Genomic DNA, 19438 nt, shown 5'->3' with positions numbered 1-19438 from the left:
GGTGAGTACTACAGTAGCTCTGGCTGACAGGCAAGGATAGTAAGGCATGAACAGGGGACTTGAGCAGGGTTACAGAAAAAGCCAAGTCATCAGCTATAAGACAAGTGGCTGAGAGGCAGGGAGCTGCCTTCGGAACATCAGATGCAATGGGTTCTTCTCTAGGCCACTAGCATGGAGCCTAGGGGGAAAAATCCTTCAGGCCTACGAGACAGATCTGCAGGCAGAGGCGGAGGCAGGCTCGGCCATGGGGGCCCAGCAGGCATGGCACAGGTACTTACACTTAGATACCTGGAGTCCAGCTCTACTTTCTGCTCCAGCTGTGTGAGAAGCTCATTGTGAAAGGACTTCAGCTGGACGCAGGGAGGAAAGAGACGGTTAGGCAGCTCTAAGGCATGGCGCAAGAGACAGGAGCAGAGCCAGCCTGGACATTGGTACCAGGAGGCTCCTAAGGGTGAGGACTGGACAAAAGTGGTAAATAATCAAGCCTTTCAAAGTCTTGACATCCTATTTCACAGCATCTCCTCTCTGCTGGATCATTCAGGAAAGGGCTAAAGAAGCCTGAATCCAGGTGAATATCTGACTCTGCCACCATCAGAGTTGGGACCTGGCTAGGGCTATCTTCAAGGCACAGGGATTCTTCCATGGACCCAACTCTCACTAACCCATCACAGGTTCCTGTGGTCACCTGAGCATTAGACCCCGGTTCCCTTCCTTTTCACAGAGCCTGAGACCCCAAGTCATCTTCCCGACAGATCACTGTGACTGCTGTGACCTGCATGGCTATAGAAGTCTCCTTCAACTGCCGCCTGATTGCCCTGCTCACCTATGTCTGCTCCTTGAACCCAAGGCTGAGGTTCCAGAGGCCAAACTCACCATCTCTTCCAGCTGGTTCTGGATTTGCCGGTGGACTTCGGCCATCTGGAAGAGGACGTCCCCTGGAGGAAAGAAAGTGGGCTAGGTATTTCCAATCACTGTGCCTACACCAGGGCTAAACACTGGACACCACAGACGTTCTGTGACTCTAGACAGAGGAGCTTTGGGGAGACAAAGTCACATGGGAAGGGAAGGAGGGACAGGGAAGTCTAAAACGATGGGCAACTTGAGGCTGAGTTAGAGTGCCTGGTGTCCTGTGGGAACTCTAATGTCCAGACTGAAGCACAGGCTCAGGACAGATACATGTGACAGAAGAACCTGTGCAGATTGGCTTTTACCTTGGCACAGCTCTGAGAACAAACAGGAACATACTCAGACCTCACACTTACCCAGACACCAGCTAGCCAACGGTGTCCTGAGCCCCACACCAGAGCAGAAAGACCTCCCGGTATAGGACACAGGGAACTACTGTCTTTGACCCAAAGCCTCATTGACAGATACCATGAGAAAAGAAGTAACAGGCTGAATGGCATTCTGGGCCTGGCTCCTCATCTAGCCCCAGCCTCTGGAGAATAGGGTGGGCTCAGAACCACTTGCTCTGGCAGAGTGTGCCCCCTTCACCAGTGCTGCTCCAGTGACCCTGGAATCAGCAGAGCTGGTAGGCCCAGAATGGCTGGAAGGGAAAGGAAGGGAAACTGTTGGACCAGCTTCAGTGGCCACAGAACACTCGTCATGGGCGTGGCTCTGGCTCCATGAACATTTTTCTCAGCACGTCAACACTTCAGGGTCCCTGCTGTGCCCTGGCCTACCTGGGAAGAGAAGCTAAGACAGCAGAGGCTCGGCAGCTCAGCAGTCAATGCCATCCATGGCTTTTTCAGCCTGGGCATCACTTAGCTCATTCCCACTTGCCTCTGGCACACACTCCAGGCTGGACTAATGTCTGGATTTTCCCAATGTTGGGCTGAGCTGAGCCTCCAGCAGTCTGCAAAGTCATCACTAAGATGCCACACGCCCATCTCCTGCTTCTGACAAGTATACAACAGAGAGAGAGAGAGAGGCAAAAAGAGCCTCAAGGACCAAGGGCCAGGCACAGGTTTTTTCAGTCCAACGGTGACTAAATCAGTAGATCCCAGCACCTACCTCCTACTCCATGTCTAGATATGAGGCCCAAAGGGGCTTGGTTAGCTGCCTTGCTGTATTCTTGACCTATGGTGTACCCTCTGTTGTCTAATGAGCATAACACCCTAGTTCCTCTTCTTTTTCCAGGGCCCTGAGACCTCAAGTCATGCTCAGGGTCTCATGCAATGGGTCAGGTATACAAGGCACCTACCACAGTAAACCTGCCTGCCCTTTCTGCCACAGGCCAGCCTCATCTGTAAACTCCCTCATTTTCTCCCATGTAGAAAACCCAGCAGTCTCGCTCTACTTACTTGGTTGGCAACTATCTGTTAGCTTCTTTTGCGGAGTTCCAGATACTAGCTAGTACTATGGACATACAGAGGAGAGCCTATGCCTGTGCCTGGGAGCTGGAAGATGTGCTGCTAAGCTGCGCCCCTGAGATCTTCCAGATGCACAACTTTTCTCCCAAGGAGTCCTTCTTCTGGCACCCACTATCACCAGCTAGAAACCAAAAGAAATCCTCTGATGACAGAAGTCCTAGCTAGAGGGTACTTTCCTAGGACCTCAGCTTCCCTCTGGGAGTTCATCTGAGACCCACAGCAGTCAGATTCTTGGGAACCCTCTTAGTCCGAAGAGTCGTTTTAATATCAATGACCACTGGACCCTGAGAACTGTACAGATTTCCTACAGCAGCAAGCACGGCTTGCAAGGCTATGCCAGCCAACTGGCCCCAGTCAGTAGAAAAGAACTCTCCAAGTCAGCAGGTGGCCAGTGACTAGATCTAGGAATTACCATACCAGCCCCACCCTGCTTGCCCACCACCTTCCTGCAGATCATCCTCTGTGGTCAAAGGGCAAACTCAACAGCTGCCTGGAACTTTGTACAGACCACCTAATTTAGCTGGATACACGTACCTGTGGCTGCCAGGGCTAAAGACTTCAGCACAGCTATCTGCCTACCACCCTGTCCCAAGTGTCCCAAGTGAGCAGGCCTAATCCCACATCCTTGTAACACAAGGGTGCAATGGTCTCCCCAGAAACTGAACTAGAGATGACAGGGCTGCCACAACTATATATGGTCAATAGGAAGCTGTGACCACAAAGTCAGTGACAACCTACACACAGAGGGACAGGGCAAGTAGCCTTTGGTTTGTCATGTCCCTCTGAAAAGGATGGAAGTCCCATTCCTAGCACATTCTAAACCTGGACTCTCGTGTGCTTGAAGGGACTGAGGCAGCAGTTAATGTGAAGGAGTCTGGTCTCTTGCCCCTGGTTGAGAAGCAGAGACAAATGGGCATGGCCACAGGCACAGGCACAGTCCCTGTGAGGAAAGGCCTTGGTTACCACTGGCACACATGCACAGCCATGCTGACTTTCAGGAGGCCATCAGGGCAGTGTCCCTTATGCTCAGAATAGGGCTCACAGGAAACCCAAAGCCACAGATCGGAGTTTTCTACACTCAGACCATAAGCCACTAGCATGCAAGCCAGAAGGACAGCCATGTGAGTGGCAGATCCCAGGGTCCTCTGTGCTTTTCTGCATCTGTAAATTCTATAAGATGGAAACCCACAGCCCCTAGGACAAGGAAGGCTGCACCTGGGGAAGCTCTCTTGGCTTTCTGCATCTGTAAGTCCCTCAGGATGGAAACCCACTGCCCCGTGACAAGGAAGTACCCAAGGCAGCTCTCTGGACTTTGCTGGGACTCAGAGGGTCTTGGGTCCACCTACTGGCTCTCAATGCCCCATAGACACCTGGGAACAGACTATAATTTTACCCAAGTGGAAAGCAGGTGATCACAATGGGCTCAAAGTCTGGCCTGGGCAGGAGAACCCACTTGAGTCCTTGGCAGCACTGGCACTATTCTCTCAGCTTTAAATTACAACCACTCATCCTTTCTGTGGACAATGCCCATACAATCAACTCCTCAGAAGGGCTATGGAGTCTACGAGAGGAGCAATGGGGCAGCAGCGACCAGACAAGCTATGCATTTAGCTAGAAGTCTCCCTATAGGTTGGTGCTCTCTGACCACATTCTTTAGGCCCAGAATTACTAGTCAATGTCAAGACTGAACAGAAAACATTCCCCTACCCACAAAAGCAGCACATGCCAATTCAAGAAGAGTGGAAATTGGTATAATCAAGTAGTGTTGCCCAAGGGTGTACAAAGTTTCTCACAGATTTTTGTGCTGGTGATGGGTGTCAGACCCTACAGGACGTGGTTACCATTCCATCTGGTCTGTGTCAACACTCAGACACAGAGCACAGTGTGTGGATCAGCTCAAACCTTCAGCTCAGAGCCCCAGCTGCATAGCCTGTCCCCAGATCTAATGGGTATACACGGGGGTGGGGGACACACTGAGGCAAAGGCACAGAACAGGGTGTGTATGTGTGTGTGTGTGTGTGTGAGTGCACGCACGTGGAATCTGGGCTAGCTGCAAGCTGGTGCTGTACAAGATCAGCCCACATGGTGAATTTCTTAACTGCATTTTACAAGCAGCTGCAGGAAGACACGTGCAGTGGAGCTTGAGCGTGCACAGCCGCCAGCACTGAACCCCCCCCCCTCCAAGCCATGACCATAGCACACAGGAGAAGACTGGCACACCTACCCACCCTGAGCACCCCCTCTGCAGACAAGGGAACCTCTGGCCAGGGGCACTGACTTCCTGCCAGAAGCTACCAGAAGTTTTGTTCATTGGCCAGCAGGTGCAGAGAAGTAGAGGCTGGGCCCTCATGGTGGACTCCATTACCTCCCACCTTCTCCTTCTCTTGGAAGATCCTCCCAGATGTATTGTGCTGAGAGAAAAGATTTACTTCATTTTTTTAAAAAAGATATTAATTAATTTATTTATTTACTTATTTATTTATTTTTGAGTTTCTGAGACAGGGTTTCTCTGTGTAAAAGCTCTGCCTATCCTGGAGCTCACTTTGTAGAAGCTGGCTTCGAATTCGGAGATCTGCCTGCCTATTCCTCCCAAGTGCTGGGATTAAAGGTATGTGCCATCACCACTGGTTTAAGGTTTTTAATTTATAGTGTTTGTGCACATGAGTGTAGGTGCTCTTGGAGGCCAGAAGAGGTCGTCAGATCCCCTGAGGAGAGTCACAGGCAGGGTTTGCTGCTGACACAGGGGCTAGGAAGGGACCAAACATGGGTCTTCTGTAACAACAGCATGCACTCTTAACCACTGAGCTGTCTCTCTAGCCCCAGGAAGAGGCTTTTTAACAGGCCACAGCCAGGGCTGAATCCACCCATCCCCTGGGGACCTAGAGCTCTTAGGCCACAGCCCAGGTGGGCCCTAAACTTGAAAAACCGGATCAGATCAGGAAAGAAGGCCCAGTGTGCCAGAGCAAACAGTGAATGAGGGAGGGTAAATCTTTACAGACAGCTGCCACCTGATGAACCTCTCTAGGGAGTGGAGTATCAACAGGGGTGACTGGCAGTAGGTGGCCCATCCCATCCCAGGGAGCTGACATGAGAGATCCCAGAGGGATGGAAGCCCCAGGCACACCAAGACAGTGAGTCAGCCTTAGCCCATCAGAGTGAAAAAGCGTTAACTGAGGAGGGTGAGGATAGGGCTGGGAACAGGAGAGTTCCAGGCCCCAGAGTATTTGGGAACTAATATTGGGAAGTAAGGGAGAGACCCTCCCCCACAAAGTACACGTGGGTCCCAGAGACAATATGTGTCATTTGGGACAAAAGTATAAAAACACAGGCAGCAATAGTGGGAGACCACGCCCTCCTCAACTTCTACCAACTTACAGTGAGTCAAGTCGCTGAAAGGTCAGCCACCGGTGAGTCACACTGCATGTCACCCTAGTCTCAGTTTTAAAGATTTCTGCTGCTATTAGTAACCTGGCTTCACGTTTGGAGGGTTAGTGTGCAATTCAGGTCACGTGAAAATGTAACCCTTCTTGGGGGGAAACACAGGGACTGGGGTACATTTACAATGCCTATCTGTGCTGCAGCAGAGGCTAGAGACCCCCTTCCTTTCCTTTCTTTTTGTTTTTGTTTCGTTTGTTTCTCTGAGATAGAATCTCATGTATTTCAGGCTGGCTTCAGAGTCAAACTCACTACATAGCTTTAGAGAGCCTTGAACTCCTGAGCCTCCTGCTTCTGCCTCCCGAGTACTGGGATCACAGGTGTGCACCACTACACCCAGCTGACTCCCTTCCATACACAATACTCCATGGGTGGAGAGACCATGTACCCAGGCTGTTTGCCTGTTCACTGATATCTTTGGTTATTCTGGTGTGTACTGCAGACCATCTGAGATATCCAGCTTTGTAGACTGATCAACTATTGGATTCTTGTACCTTCCATTGGTAGACAGCTATTTTTGGACTAAGTGGACCACAGTCTGTAAGTCATTCTAATATATATATATATATATGCATATGTACATATGTAAAATTCATTGTGTACTTTCTGTTACTCCAAACCCTAACTGCTGGCACCAATTTCTGTCCTATTTAGTGTTACTATTGCTGAGATGAGGCATCATGCCCAAAAGCAATTCTGGGTTAATTTGGCTTACACTACTATATCACTGAAGGAAGTCTAACCCTGAGTTCATTATCAAGTCAGGTCAGAAACTAGAACAGGCAGGAACCTGGAGGCAGGAGTTGGTGTAGAGGCCATGGAGGAGTGTTACTTTTTGACTTGTTCTTCATGGCTTGGTCAGCCTGATTTCTTATAGAATTCTGGACCATCAGCCCAGGGATGGCACCACCCACAATGGACTAGGCCCTCCCTCATCAATCCTTAATTTAAAAAATGCTCCACAGGTTTGCCTACAGCATGATCTTATGGGGCATTTTCTCAATCGAGTTCTCTCCTCGATTATTGATGACTATAACTTGTGTGCAGCACAACCGTTTGTATGTTCGTGCTGGCCTTAATTAAGCACAGCCTTCCTGCTGTTCATTCTTTTTAACATTTTGTGTATGTGTGTGTATTGGCTGAATGTATCTATATCTGTGTATCACACGTGTGCCTGGTGCAGTGGAGGCCAGAACTGGCTGTTGAATCTACTAGAACTGGAGCTGTGGATGGTTGTGCGTGGCCATGTGGGTGCTGAGAACCAAGCAAGTTCCCCTGGAAGAGCAGACAGTGTTCTAAACCTCCAAGACACTCCCATGTGGCAAGTGCCCCAGTGATCGCATGGCAAATGCACAGAACTGTTACTGTTTTAAGAACTTCTGGAAAGAGGAGAGTTGAGAGAGCAGCCCATGCAGAGGCAGATTTCAGGTGTCTCCATCTAAATTCATGTACTTACAACAATCCTAATGACATTATGTCTCATTAATGGCCTGTGTGGATGTTCAGAAAAGATGTGGAGGCTGGAAACAGGATAACAAGGGGGGATGGGAGGGAACTGCAGCCATGGAGAAGGGGCAGAGCATGGGTTCTGGGGATGCCTGTGGCCTCCAGGGCAGAGGCCTCAGGCAGCAGCAGTGGGACCGCCTTGCTGCTCCTCCCAGTCTTAAACCTTGCTTCGGTGCAGACCTCACCTTCCACTTGTACTTGGCAAGCACCAGGAAGTCTCCTGGGACACGGAGTGCTGGCAGTGGGGACTCAACCGTGCCATTGGCTGCAGCTGTGTATGAATCCTGGGCAGGCTGGTTCTACAGCCGCTCCCAGGGGCTGCCAGAAACTGTTGGGGCAACATGGTGGGAGGTTGCCTGGAGATCAAAAGTGGGATGCCACGGCTTTGTTGCTTCTTCTTTGTGTCTGAGGGAAGACAGGACATACATTCTTCCCACCCCACCCACTCTAGTCTATGGGAAAGTTGCAAAAAAGGTTGGGTTTCGGGCTGGTGAGATGGCTCAGCAGGTAAGAGCACTGACTGCTCTTCTGAAGGTCGGGAGTTCAAATCCCAGCAACCACATGGTGGCTCACAACCATCTGTAATGAGATCTGATGCCCTCTTCTGGTGTGTCTGAAGACAGCTACAGTGTACTTACATATAATAAATAAATAAATCTTTAAAAAAAAAAAAAAAAGAAAGGTTGGGTTTCAGACCCAGACAAGCAGTTGAGGTACATATTTAATATAGCAAAGTGGACCTGGTCTCCAGGTTCTCCCAGCATCCTCCCTCTTTCTCTGAGCTTTCTCTTCCCCTCCCTCTCTACAATGACTTCACTGACCCCTTCATGTGTAGTTGGTGAACTTGACAGAGAGCTGCCCTCAATAAATCTGCCTTTATACTTTAATTTGGCTTGAACTGACTCATTTCAGGGGTGGAGATAACCTATCAGGTGCAGTGACACTGCTGGCCTTCAACACAGTTCTGAGTGCTCATGCTGGCCACCTGCTCAGCTCTCTTTTTCTTTCTTTCTTTTCTTTCTTTCTTTTCTTTTTTTCTTTTCTTTTCTTTTTTTTTTTTTTTTTTTTTTTTTTTTTTTTTTTTTTTTTTTTGATTTTTTTCGAGACAGGGTTTCTCTGTATAGCCCTGGCTGTCCTGGACTCACTCTGTAAACCAGGCTGGCCTCGAACTCAGAAATCTGCCTGCCTCTGCCTCCCAAGTGCTGGGATTAAAGGCGTGCGCCACCACCGCCCAGCTCTTTTTCTAATATATTAAGTGTGTGTGTGTGTGTATGTGTGTGTGTGTGTGTATGTGTATGTATGTGTGTGTGTGTGTGTGTGTGTATGTGTGTATGTGTGTGTGTGTATGTGTGTGTGTATGTGTGTATGTATGTGTGTATGTGTGTGTGTATGTGTGTGTGTGTGTGTGTGTGTGTGTGTGTATGTGTGTGTGTGTGTGTGTGTGTGTGTGTGCACATCTTTTTTTCTGAGCCAGTTGCCGATTGACACTATGACTCTGCTTCTAGCCCAGCCTTTCCCTTTGAGTCCTAGGAGCAGGAACTTCTTGCCACATTGCGACAACTCTACCTGAGGCTCTGTAAGGTTGCCACCAGTCCTCTTTACACCCACAAAGCACAGAAATAGCCATCTTGTAGCCTAGTACCTCAGGAGGCTCACACTGCTCCTGTTGGGCACACCTTCAGTCTTCTCCCTTGGTAAGACAACACTCCATTTATTTGACCTCTGTGCCAAGCAAGTATGTGGGGCTGTGGGGAACAGTTCAACTTTCAGCACATCTGGGCCTTATGTCTTTGTAATCGAGGAGTGGCCCCCTAAATTGTATTTTTCATAACAGCTGCACCTTAAAATACTCAGTCTTGGGCCAGTTAAACAGTTCAGCAGGTAAAGGTGCTGCCATCAAGTCTGACAAACTGAGTTTGGTGCTGTACCACATGGAACAAGGACATACAACTCTGGCAAGCTGCCCTCTGATACCACCCATAGCACAAATATAAATAAAAATGTAATAAAATAATTAAAACATCCAATCTTACCCCCCCCGAAACTACAGTGTTCTTATAATGTACAAATGACAAGATGCTGAAGGGAAGAGAGAACCTGAGAGACTGTGAGGATGGCAGGGAACGGAGTGTAGACCTGGCCTGGGCTCAGTACACTGAGCAGCCACCTGCAGATATGTTGAGGGAGGAAAAGACCAGACTCCATCCAAGGCCCCTTCAGGCCCCAGGTGAAGGGCCCCTTATCCTACATGGAGAGGGAATGACATTTTCATAGATCTGAGCTTAAAAAGGAAACATTTGGCTAGCAAGATGGCGCTATGGGTAAAAGCACTTGCTACTAAGCATAGTGGTCTAAGTTTAATCCCCAGGACCCACATAGTGGAAAAGAAATATGAACTCCTGAAAGCTGTCCTCAGACAATGCTGTGGAACATGTGTGTGAATGTGCACATACCAAAGAAACAAAAATAAAAAGCCAACTGCTACTAGCACAACCAGACCTAGGAAGAGATCCCGGGCCTGAGCTGACTCCAGCTTAAGCAATGGAAGGGATACATGCTGAGTGGCTGCACATCACTGAGCTGCTGGACTACAGGCCCCGGCACATTCTGTGGATGCATCCCACTCTGTGTACAGAATGACAGTCGGGACTCACTTGTGCCATGGGTTAGACCACCAGCCAGCCAGGCCTGTCAGACATCTGCATCTAGAAGGCAATCGGGTGATCAAAGGGAAGAAGCAGGGCTTCAGCATCAGGAGAAGACACAGGAATCAGTTTCCACCCAGGCAGTGTGAAAGAGTGAGCCAGGTGTGGGAGAGACATGACACTACACCCAGGGATGGTCCAACAAGGGTCCTTCTGACTACCTGCTGGATGAAATTGTCCCCATGCAGAAATGGGTGGCCTAAGTAATAGACCTCAACTACAGGGTCTATAGGAAAGGGCTATAGGCCCTGACAGACAGCAGGCGTCCAAGCAATGCCTGTTGCCAGAGTTATTAGGACTGGGTCTCCAACTCTAGAAGAGTCTGCTAAGGTCCCTCTGGGCAAGGGCTGAATGCCACTGCTTCCATCACTATAGGCACAGCAGCACTGCTGAGGGCCGTTCCTTGGACAGCACCCTCTTCTGAGCAGCAAAGGTGAGTGAAGCATGAAAAAATAAGTAAAGAGAAAAGAGCCCCTTGGGTCCTTGGTGGCCTCCACCCAGAGACAGAGGGAGTAATGCCCTCTGAGATTCTTCCACTAGGTGCCAGGATGGGTATGGTGGCAAACCCACAAGGGTCTCAGCCAGACCCCAAGTCATGTTCATGCAGCCAAAGATCAGTGCACAGTCCTGTGTCCTAGTTCTCAATGGGTTTCCTGGGCATTCTGTACCTCATGGAGAAGACATCGGGCAGGAATAAGGATCCAGGAGAACTAAGTTTACTTTATTTGCCATCAGGGACTCTGCTCCTGGACCCTCCAAAGTAAGAAAGGAAACAAACAAACTAACAAACACCACTAGAGGTACCAATCAGTCAAACCCTTGTAGGTTCAGGAAACTGGATCCAGTGGTCACAGGACCCCATGTAAGCCCCAGCCTTAACCAGTACCTGAAGACCATCCTGTCTTCAGAAGGAAACATTAACAAGCACAGTTATAACGCCGGTGAGTGTGCACTCTGCTGGAAGAGGGACAGGCCTCCCTCAGACCATAGGAGTGGCTGAAATGCTCCATATGCAAAGTCTTAAAGGATGGCAGACAGGGGACTGGTTCTTTGTAGCCAGCAGCCCAGGTAGAGTTTTGCAGGGCCTGGAGGGGAGGCCCCTGCATCCTTCGGGTGATTTGAGCTGTTATAACTTCCTAGAGGTCAGTTTGTCCCCAAACACAGTGGGGAGCCTAGCAGTAGGACCCATGTGCTGTGGAGTGCCATCAGTGGGTACTGAGGCACAACAGTGCTTGACGGCTGAGCACCCCAGTCATTCTGGGAGGAGCCAGAACTGCCATCCCCTCTGCAGTAGCAGAGGGGCTCTATGCCAAGGGGTCAGCTGCTCAAACTTGGCTGTAAGCACACATTACCTTCCAGAGCCTTCTGAAGCAAATATCCATAATGCTCAATTATTCTGGTGGCTTCTAGAGCGGAAAGGCACCTCTGAGAACTAATTAGCATACGCCTGAACAAGGCCCGAATATAGAGCTCTCATTAGGTGAAGACAGACAGCTGAGGGGGCTGCCAGGGCCCCGTGCTGTTAAAACCACCAGGAGGCAAGAGGGGTGGACAGGAGGTGAGACAGTAAAACCCTCCCTAACAACCCCCCCCCCCCCACACACACACATACATGCACCGGACAATTGCTTTCCCTCAGCCATTCTCCACATACTGGCTCCTCAGACACTCTTCTCCCACCTATGGGAGAGCCGGAGTGGAATGCAGCCAAGGGGTGACCAAGAGAAAATCAATGGCTGTGTTGCCATGGTGATAGCAGTAGACAGCAGAGCTTATAGTCATGTTGTTCTGAAACAGAACAAGTCCAAGAGCCACCTCAATGTCCATATTGTGCCAACAGTTGGACCATGGATACCAGTGACTTGAGGAAAGTAGGGAGAGGTAGGGCCAAGTTCAGGCTTGCATCCTGTCACCACTGTCCTGAGTCACTGGCCACTATTTCCATTTTACCTGCTCAGGTCCCTGGATCAGTGTCATCCAGGGGACTGCTCCCATCTGAGGATTTTCAGGCACCTAGTTAGTTATGGACCACATGTCTTCGAGTCATGGTACAGAGCAGCTATAGGCTCTGAGGCAGCTGCTACACAGGCCTCACTGTGGCAAAGAGACAAGGATGTTGGGACAAGACCTAATGTCCTCCCCACATAAGTGAGCAGTCAGAACCTTAGCACAGGTCCAGCGGCATTGGGAACAGGCTCTCAGGGCCCCTCCCTGCCCTTGTCCACTAGAGATCTGTCTGACTTCTCTTCTACCTGATGTCTGTAAGGAGATTCAGGTCTGACCAGAGAAGGAAGTGACCACGTCTCCACTCCCATTCATGGAGACTTAAGCTCCTCTGGTTAAAGCAAACTTGACCCTTTGTATGCGAGACAAGCTCCTGCCCACAGTGGACAGATAGAGTCCACTATATTCTTTCTGGGTAAATTTACCCCTTAAAACCAGCTGATCCAAAGAACAAGTGGGCCTCAAAGACTGGTTAGCAATGTTGCTTTGTCAGTCTTGTACGGCATCAACTCCAAGTCCTGAGCAAGCGCCCCAGTGCTGGGTGACAAAGATGGACTCAATGGTATCCAGGAATACACTGGCCACTGGCCAGGCTTGGGATGGCATGAGGAAGTTCCTTCACAGGGTAGGAAGCCCAACAGGGACAGGCACTCAGGCCACCAGCACTCCCACATGCTCAGCAAAGACCTCATGACTTTAGTGTCCTGAGCAGAAAGGGTGTACAGAGGTGGAAGACACCAGCAACCCGAGCTGAACACCACCTAAGTCCATCCTGGGATCCAGCTACCCTAGGTTCCAGCAGACAGATGGCAGGCAGCTCAGCACCTTCCTGAGGACTGCTGTCCCACAAACCAGCCTGTCTGATGGCTGGGCTCCAGTCTGCCTTTCATCTCTCCAGCGTTCACTGTCCTCTGACACTTCAGAGACGCGTCTAGCATTCCTAGACATTGTGTGGATGTGGGACTGTCTAGGACATACTCACCTCGGCTCCTGGTCTATCCAGGGCATGATTGAGCCCATCTCCAGTGATGTACTACTACTTTCATGAGACCCCCAGATCAGGGATGAAGTGCTTCGATATATAGACCTTATACCAAGGACAATATAACACAAGGCCACAGAGTTATTAAAGGATTTCAGTCATTAAAAAGTTAGGACCCATTACTGTTGGTTAAAATTTGTTTTTAGATTTATTGTATATATACACAAGTGTTTTGCCTACATGTGTATATGTGTACCACATGCAGGCCCACAGCTGGTTGTGAGCTAATATGGATGCTAGAAGCTGATCCCAGGTTAACTGTTTTAGCCATCTCTCCAGTCCTCTTTTAGTTTTTTCCACACAGAATCTCATGTAGCCTCGGGCTAGACAATCGTACTGTTTGGGCTTCCCCAGTGCTGGGATCACGGATATGAGCCAAACCTGCTGCTTCCTCGTTCCCCTTTAGGACTGTTTTTTAGTTCATTTCTTTGATTTTGTTTTAAAAGCTATTTTAAACTAAGTCTCAAAAACAAGTAATTTCGCCGGGCGTTGTCGCACACCTTTAATCCCAGCACTTGGGAGGCAGAGGCAAGTGGATTTCTGAGTTTGAGGCCGGCCTGGTCTATAGAGTGAGTTCCAGGACAGCCAGGGCTACACAAAGAAACCCTGTCTTGAAAAACCAAAACAACAACAACAACAACAACAAGTGATTTCAGAGGTCTCTGGTTTGAGGCCACCTCACTTTGCTCCTGTATAATGCCAAAATGCACATAATCTAACCCCTGTGGCAACTTCTCTTTAGGGGACCAGGCTATGTAGACTTCTTTCATCTCAGACTGGACTCTTGATCAGTCTTGCTACTGGCCAAGAGCCCTGTACTGTTTGCCACCTAGGACTACTGGAAGACCCTTGGGCCTCACTCTACCTGCCCATGTTTCTGACCACATCCAATAGCCCATCTCATGGCAAAGGTCTGTTGCGAAGCCTGGGTCCCCATTCTCTTAAGCTGCTGTGGTCTGTGTGCAGGTGCCTGGTTTGTGTGCCCACACGCCTGATGACCATTTCCTTGGGGAAGCCCAGGGAAAGAAAGAGACCTGTGACAGAAGCTGCTGCTGGCCACACCTGGAGTGCCCCATGCCAATTGTGGCTGAACCGTGAGCAGTTGGTGCTACAACACAGGAAGAATGAATGTGGTAAATAGACTGACCACAGGCCTGGGAGGCTCCTGGGGGTTTCTGGAGCTATCCTGGCTCCAGGGAGGTCCAGTTCTTATGACTTGGTTTTTATGCTCACTGGTATCCCTGTGGGCCTCTGAGACGCTGAAAGGGAGCATGGTTTGAAAGAGCTAATGAACACCCCGTCTGCTGCCACCCTGGGACTTAGGCAGAGCCAGCAGAGGTGACCCATGTCCTCACAGGCCCCAGATTGAGCTCTAAGCCTGCAGTACTCCAGCCAGGTAACTGTGCTGCTCCTTCACTGCCACAAAATAGCTGGGACCACTGGTTGAAAGGGCCACCAGCCCTGTCTGTTATGCTTATTGATATTCCCACCACAAAGCAGACCTGGAGCTGAAGAACACGGACACCTGCTGCATCTTCTCTGGCTGTCACTTGGCTACTGCCTAGGTTTCAGCAAATCCAATTCAGACTGCTATTAATCTCTCCAGACAGATCCTCAGTGAGGCCCCACAGAGCTCTCAGCAGGTGGCCAGGGCTGCCACACAAGAGACCTGGCCACCTGAGCCCACCCAGCTGGCAGCTCTAGAGCCTCAGCTGAGTCTAGCCTGGCAACTGCCCAGCAACTTCCACAGCATACTTTTATAGTAAAGTATGGGACCCTGCTGGAGTCTAAAGGACCCCTGAGATCCTCACTTTTTACTGTGGAAACAGGAGGGAGAACTAGGGGAGCTTGGCGCCTTTAGCTAGGAAGGGGAGTCCCATCCATGCCCGGCATTGCCAGGCCCTCTAGTCCTTTACTGTCCCTATCCCAAGCAAGCAGCTACCCCAGTCAGGCTCCTCGGTGATGTTCAATGGACACAGCTCCCTGTGAGTGGGTTTCATTAAGACCTTCAAACATTGTCTATCAAGCTGGGCAGTGGTGGCGCATGCCTTTAATCCCAGTACTTGGGAGGCAGAGGCAGGTAGATTTCTGAGTCTACAGAATGAGTTCCAGGATAGCCAAGGCTATACAGAGAAACCCTGTCTTGAAAAAAACAAACAAGAAAACAAAACAAACCAGTGCCTATCAGCATTTAGCAGTCTCTAAGATGGAGCCTGCACTGTTAGGGTCTCACAATTGGAGACACATCTAAACAGTTGCTGTCCTGAAATTACCTGACCAGATGAGGACGGGATCTGCCTCACCTAAGAGGAGGAGGGTGTGGCTAGACCATCTCACTGCCTCACAAAAAAAAAAAAAAAAACACTGGAGCCCAACTAGCTGGCACCTTCAAAACTATCCAGGCCAATAGGTGTCACGGGGGGGGGGGGGGGGGGGGGGGGGGGGGAGCAGCTTGAAGGCCTCTGGGGTTAAAAGTCTACAGCCCCCTATGTCCCAGAGACCTGGATGCCTGGGGTCACCCAGTGTGACTGGGTGGACAGCAACTGATGCTGTAGCTTCACGCCAGTCTTAGACCACTTGAGAAACTCCTCACTTCAGGCAGGACAGGACTGGGTCACACCTTGCTTGGAGACTCAGTGACTGAAGCCAGGCTGACTTTGAGGCAGGGTTGCAGTTGCCTGTCTATGAGCATTCCTCCTTGCAGGCTGGGACCAAGCACAGAGCATCTGCTCATTCCCCTTGGAGCCTTGTGAGGCTTAGCAGACAGCAGAGCCCCAGCTGAGGCCTGGGGCTCTCAGCAAGTACACACAAGTCCCTGTGATCACAAACAAGTGTGCTGCAGGCCCTGGCAGGTACAAAGCAGCCGTTTAAAGGAAAGAGAACCAAAGAAGCCTCCAGAGACAGGCAAGGGTTGGAAAGAACAGTCAGTTCAGTGGACAGCCCTGACCACAGCCTTGTGCAAACATGAAACACATCCGTGCTGAGGCCTTGGGACACAGACCACATGAAGGGAGTGAGTCCTTCTCAGTCAGGGTGCTCACTGCGGCGGCTGTTCAACTTCAGACCTCCCACCTTCCCAAGTCCACAAGATGACCAAGGACAGGTCACGGGCAGCTAACTGCAGCTAACTGACCCCTGTTGAGTCGAGTACAGAACACCTGAGCACCTGCCCACCTGCTCAGGTGTGCACACCCTACCATAAACATCCGAACTCTGGTCTTCATCTTGAAGAGCTGCAGGTGGTTCTCCAACAGGATGGTGTACAGCCCGTGGAGGGAGTCCATGAGGGACAGTCCAGCTGCTGTTGAGACAGACTGGACAGGTGCTTTCCACTTACAAGTGTGAGAGCTACATCCATGGTGTGCACCCTCAGGCCCAGCAAGAAGGTATGCTGTGGCTTTGCCCTGCTCTGTGTCCTCCACGCCAGCCACACAGCTGCCAGCTAGCAATTATGGAGCAGAGAGATAGATGCTCACATCTCCACAAATCCCAGACTTCAGTCAAAGGTGAAAGAGTAAGAACCTCTGTGGGGTTCAATGAATGCACACAGCAGAGCTTCCGTCTCTAAGCTCTACCTGCTCAGCATCAGGCCACCATCCAGGGCTCCTTGACCATGGGAACAGTGCATGTCTCCACAAATTCATGAATGGCCTGGAGCTCATGCCTGGCTGGATACATCATTCTAGTCAGCCCAGTAACAAATATCCCAAGAAAGCAGAAGCCGCACACCAACACACAGAGAGCAAAGTGACCTCTGTGCACGGGGCTTGCCTGCCCCATTGTTTCTGGTACTAGGGAATACTCTGACAGAGACAGGGGATCCAGAGGTGGGAGGCAACCACAGACAAACAAGTGGGTGGCTACTGGCTAGGGCATCAGACGGGCTGTGTGAAGATGCAGAGCCCAGAGCTGCCCTCTGTCCCTGACTAAGCAGCCTGCTATATCAAAGTAAAGCTCTGACAGGCTGCAGACTTTCTCACGGTAGAGGGGAAGAAAAAAAACAAAACCACTCCAAGTGGAGATGACAGGATGGTCCCTGCGTGAGCCTGCAGGCTCTAGGCCCTTCCTGGCTGTGAGGCCAGAGTCTATAGTGCAGAAAGACTTAAGATCAAAGGCTGGCACTGCCCAGGCCATTCACATACTCTAAAAAAAAAGGAACAAAGATGTGGCTCTAGGGGATCATTTGGAGCAAAGGTGACTCCCTGGGCATTCACTGTCCAACACTAGGAAGGCACTCTCTGCAGAGACTGGGATGGGATGCTGATGGGACTGCTTGTCATCCCCATGAGGATGAGAACAAGGCACAGGGTCCTACACAACCTTAACAATGCTGTCTGCCCAGTGGGCAGAGCAGGAACCATGGGCGGCTTTTCTTGGCATCGCCCTATTCAGAAAAGCACTGGAGGGAAGGAAAGGGGCAGAGGTGGGGCAGAAAAAGAAGGGAGTAAGGAAAGAATTAGCCAGGTTAGGTCTACTAATCTGTGTGCTTGATAACCAACCCCTGCTCTGTGAGCCAGGGCCCTAAACTAGAAAGGCCAGGAAAGAGGCCCACAGTAACAGGGTGAGCTTATAGGCCCTATTCTGCTGGATGTCAAGATTTGACCATTTAAGACAGGTGTGATGCTGCATGCCCATGTCCTAGCTGTTTCACTGGCTGAACAGGGCGGATGGAGCTCTTGTACCAAGAGTCTATGACCAGACTAGACATTACAGCATAACCTTGTCTCAAAAAAGAAAGAACAATCCCTGAAAACAACTGATTGGGAAGCAATAGAGGCTGATCTGGATAGAGTCTCCACTGTGGGGCAGACCCGAGGTTTCTTCACCTTGGGAGGGGCTACATTCCCTCAGGGCGGGGAGGTTCCTCAGTGGGAACCTTACAAGTCTAGACCAGCTTATCTTGGACATGCTGACCAAGTGGTCAGAAATGACAGAAGTTAAGCCAGGAGGAGGAGAAAACCAAATAGTATTGAGAATAGACTACAAATAAGGCTAATTGGTACAGAGAAGGTCATCTCCTGATGATGTGGTCTGGCTTACCAGACACAACATGTAACAGCACAACATATATGCACTTGATAGCACAGTCTACAAATATGTAAGAGACACAATCAGGAAGAGCTGCCACTCTGGGTACTAGGAAGCAAGCAAGCCCTGTTTCACACTGGCTACTGCCAAAAGCCGTGGAGTCTTGGAGCATTTATCTTCTAAAGGGGCTCAGTCTCACATCTCCTATGAACCAGCTTGCTCACAACAGCAAAACCCACTGGGAATAACTCCAGTATAACCAAGAGAAGACCAGGGAACAGGTGGTTAATTATGTGTTTATGGAATATTCTACAGCAGTGAAAATGAATGCACCCACTGCTGGCGACGGTACAGATGGATCCAGGGCAGAAGAACAGCAGGTTGCACGTATTAACCTTCCTGTAGCAGACACTTGTGGCATAAGGGTTATTCTAAGGCCCTGGTTATCCAAAGCTCCGCTTCTCTCCTAGGCTCACCATCCTGCTCTGGATTTCTGCACAGACATATGCCCTGCTCCTCTTCACCCTGCCACGTAGCTCCCTCATCCTCCTCACTAGGATGCCTGACCATGCAGATCACAGACCACCCCAGCACTGAGGCTGTCAGGTAACTTCAAAGCACCCAGAATGATTTTAATAGCTTACAGGGAGTGAAGACCAAGAGCACAGAATAAAATGAACATGGTACTAACCTCAGCAGCACCACTCGGCATTAAAGGTGACAGACGATGCTTTCAAACACTAACAAAGATCCTTCCTGAGTTCACAAACCAAGCCAGCCCGAAACAGGAAACTACCAAAACCATTTCCCATTTCCCTGCTTGGAACCTTAAAGGGGAAACAAGATTCCCCCAAGAGAGTAACACAAGAACAAAACAGACAGGCTTCCCAGAGACCAGGGGCTCCACCTGGGAGGAAGCCAGGTGACCAGGAGACTGGAGGGACGATGGGTTCTAAGAGGAAGGAAGAAGAAACAAATGGGTAGACGGACCCAGAGAATGAACAAAAATGATTCCAAGAGCAGTCAGTGGTTTGGGAACAAATCAATTAACATCAAATGAAAATTAGAAGGGCTATAATGTATTCCAGAGAAAAGCTGTTATAGTAAGAATCATGACTAGAATCATAATAAAAATCAATAAGCTATCAAACTAAAGTCAATAATTAAATTCAAAATTAAAATTAAGCTATTCTTCCTCCTAAAAACACCATTAGGCCAAGCTTGTTAGTGCATTCCTGTAACGCCAGCTCGTGAGAGTGCAAGAGTGTAGCGCGTTCTATACATAGTAAGGCACACATACACAGTAAGGCACACATACACAGTAAGGCACACATACACAGTAAGGC

The 19438-nt window shown here is 49.9% G+C and overlaps 1 protein-coding gene across 6 annotated transcripts in view; it reads right to left on the bottom strand.

The window, feature by feature from the left end:
• Positions 1-19438, bottom strand: part of Baiap2 (BAR/IMD domain containing adaptor protein 2) — a 66104-nt gene that overhangs the window by 25689 nt on the left and 20977 nt on the right. For all 6 annotated transcript variants that reach the window (XM_031354751.1, XM_031354752.1, XM_031354749.1 and 3 more), the window contains exons 4-5: positions 874-935; positions 279-350 (exon numbers count right to left, since the gene is read on the bottom strand). In XM_031354751.1, coding sequence (XP_031210611.1) covers positions 279-350; positions 874-935 — 134 coding nt within the window. The remainder of the gene's footprint in view (positions 1-278; positions 351-873; positions 936-19438) is intronic.

The sequence above is a fragment of the Mastomys coucha genome, unplaced genomic scaffold, assembly GCF_008632895.1.
Source record: "Mastomys coucha isolate ucsf_1 unplaced genomic scaffold, UCSF_Mcou_1 pScaffold5, whole genome shotgun sequence".
NCBI lineage: Eukaryota > Metazoa > Chordata > Mammalia > Rodentia > Muridae > Mastomys > Mastomys coucha.
Note: the sequence above shows the minus strand (reverse complement) of the source record. Positions and strands in the feature narration are given on the sequence as shown.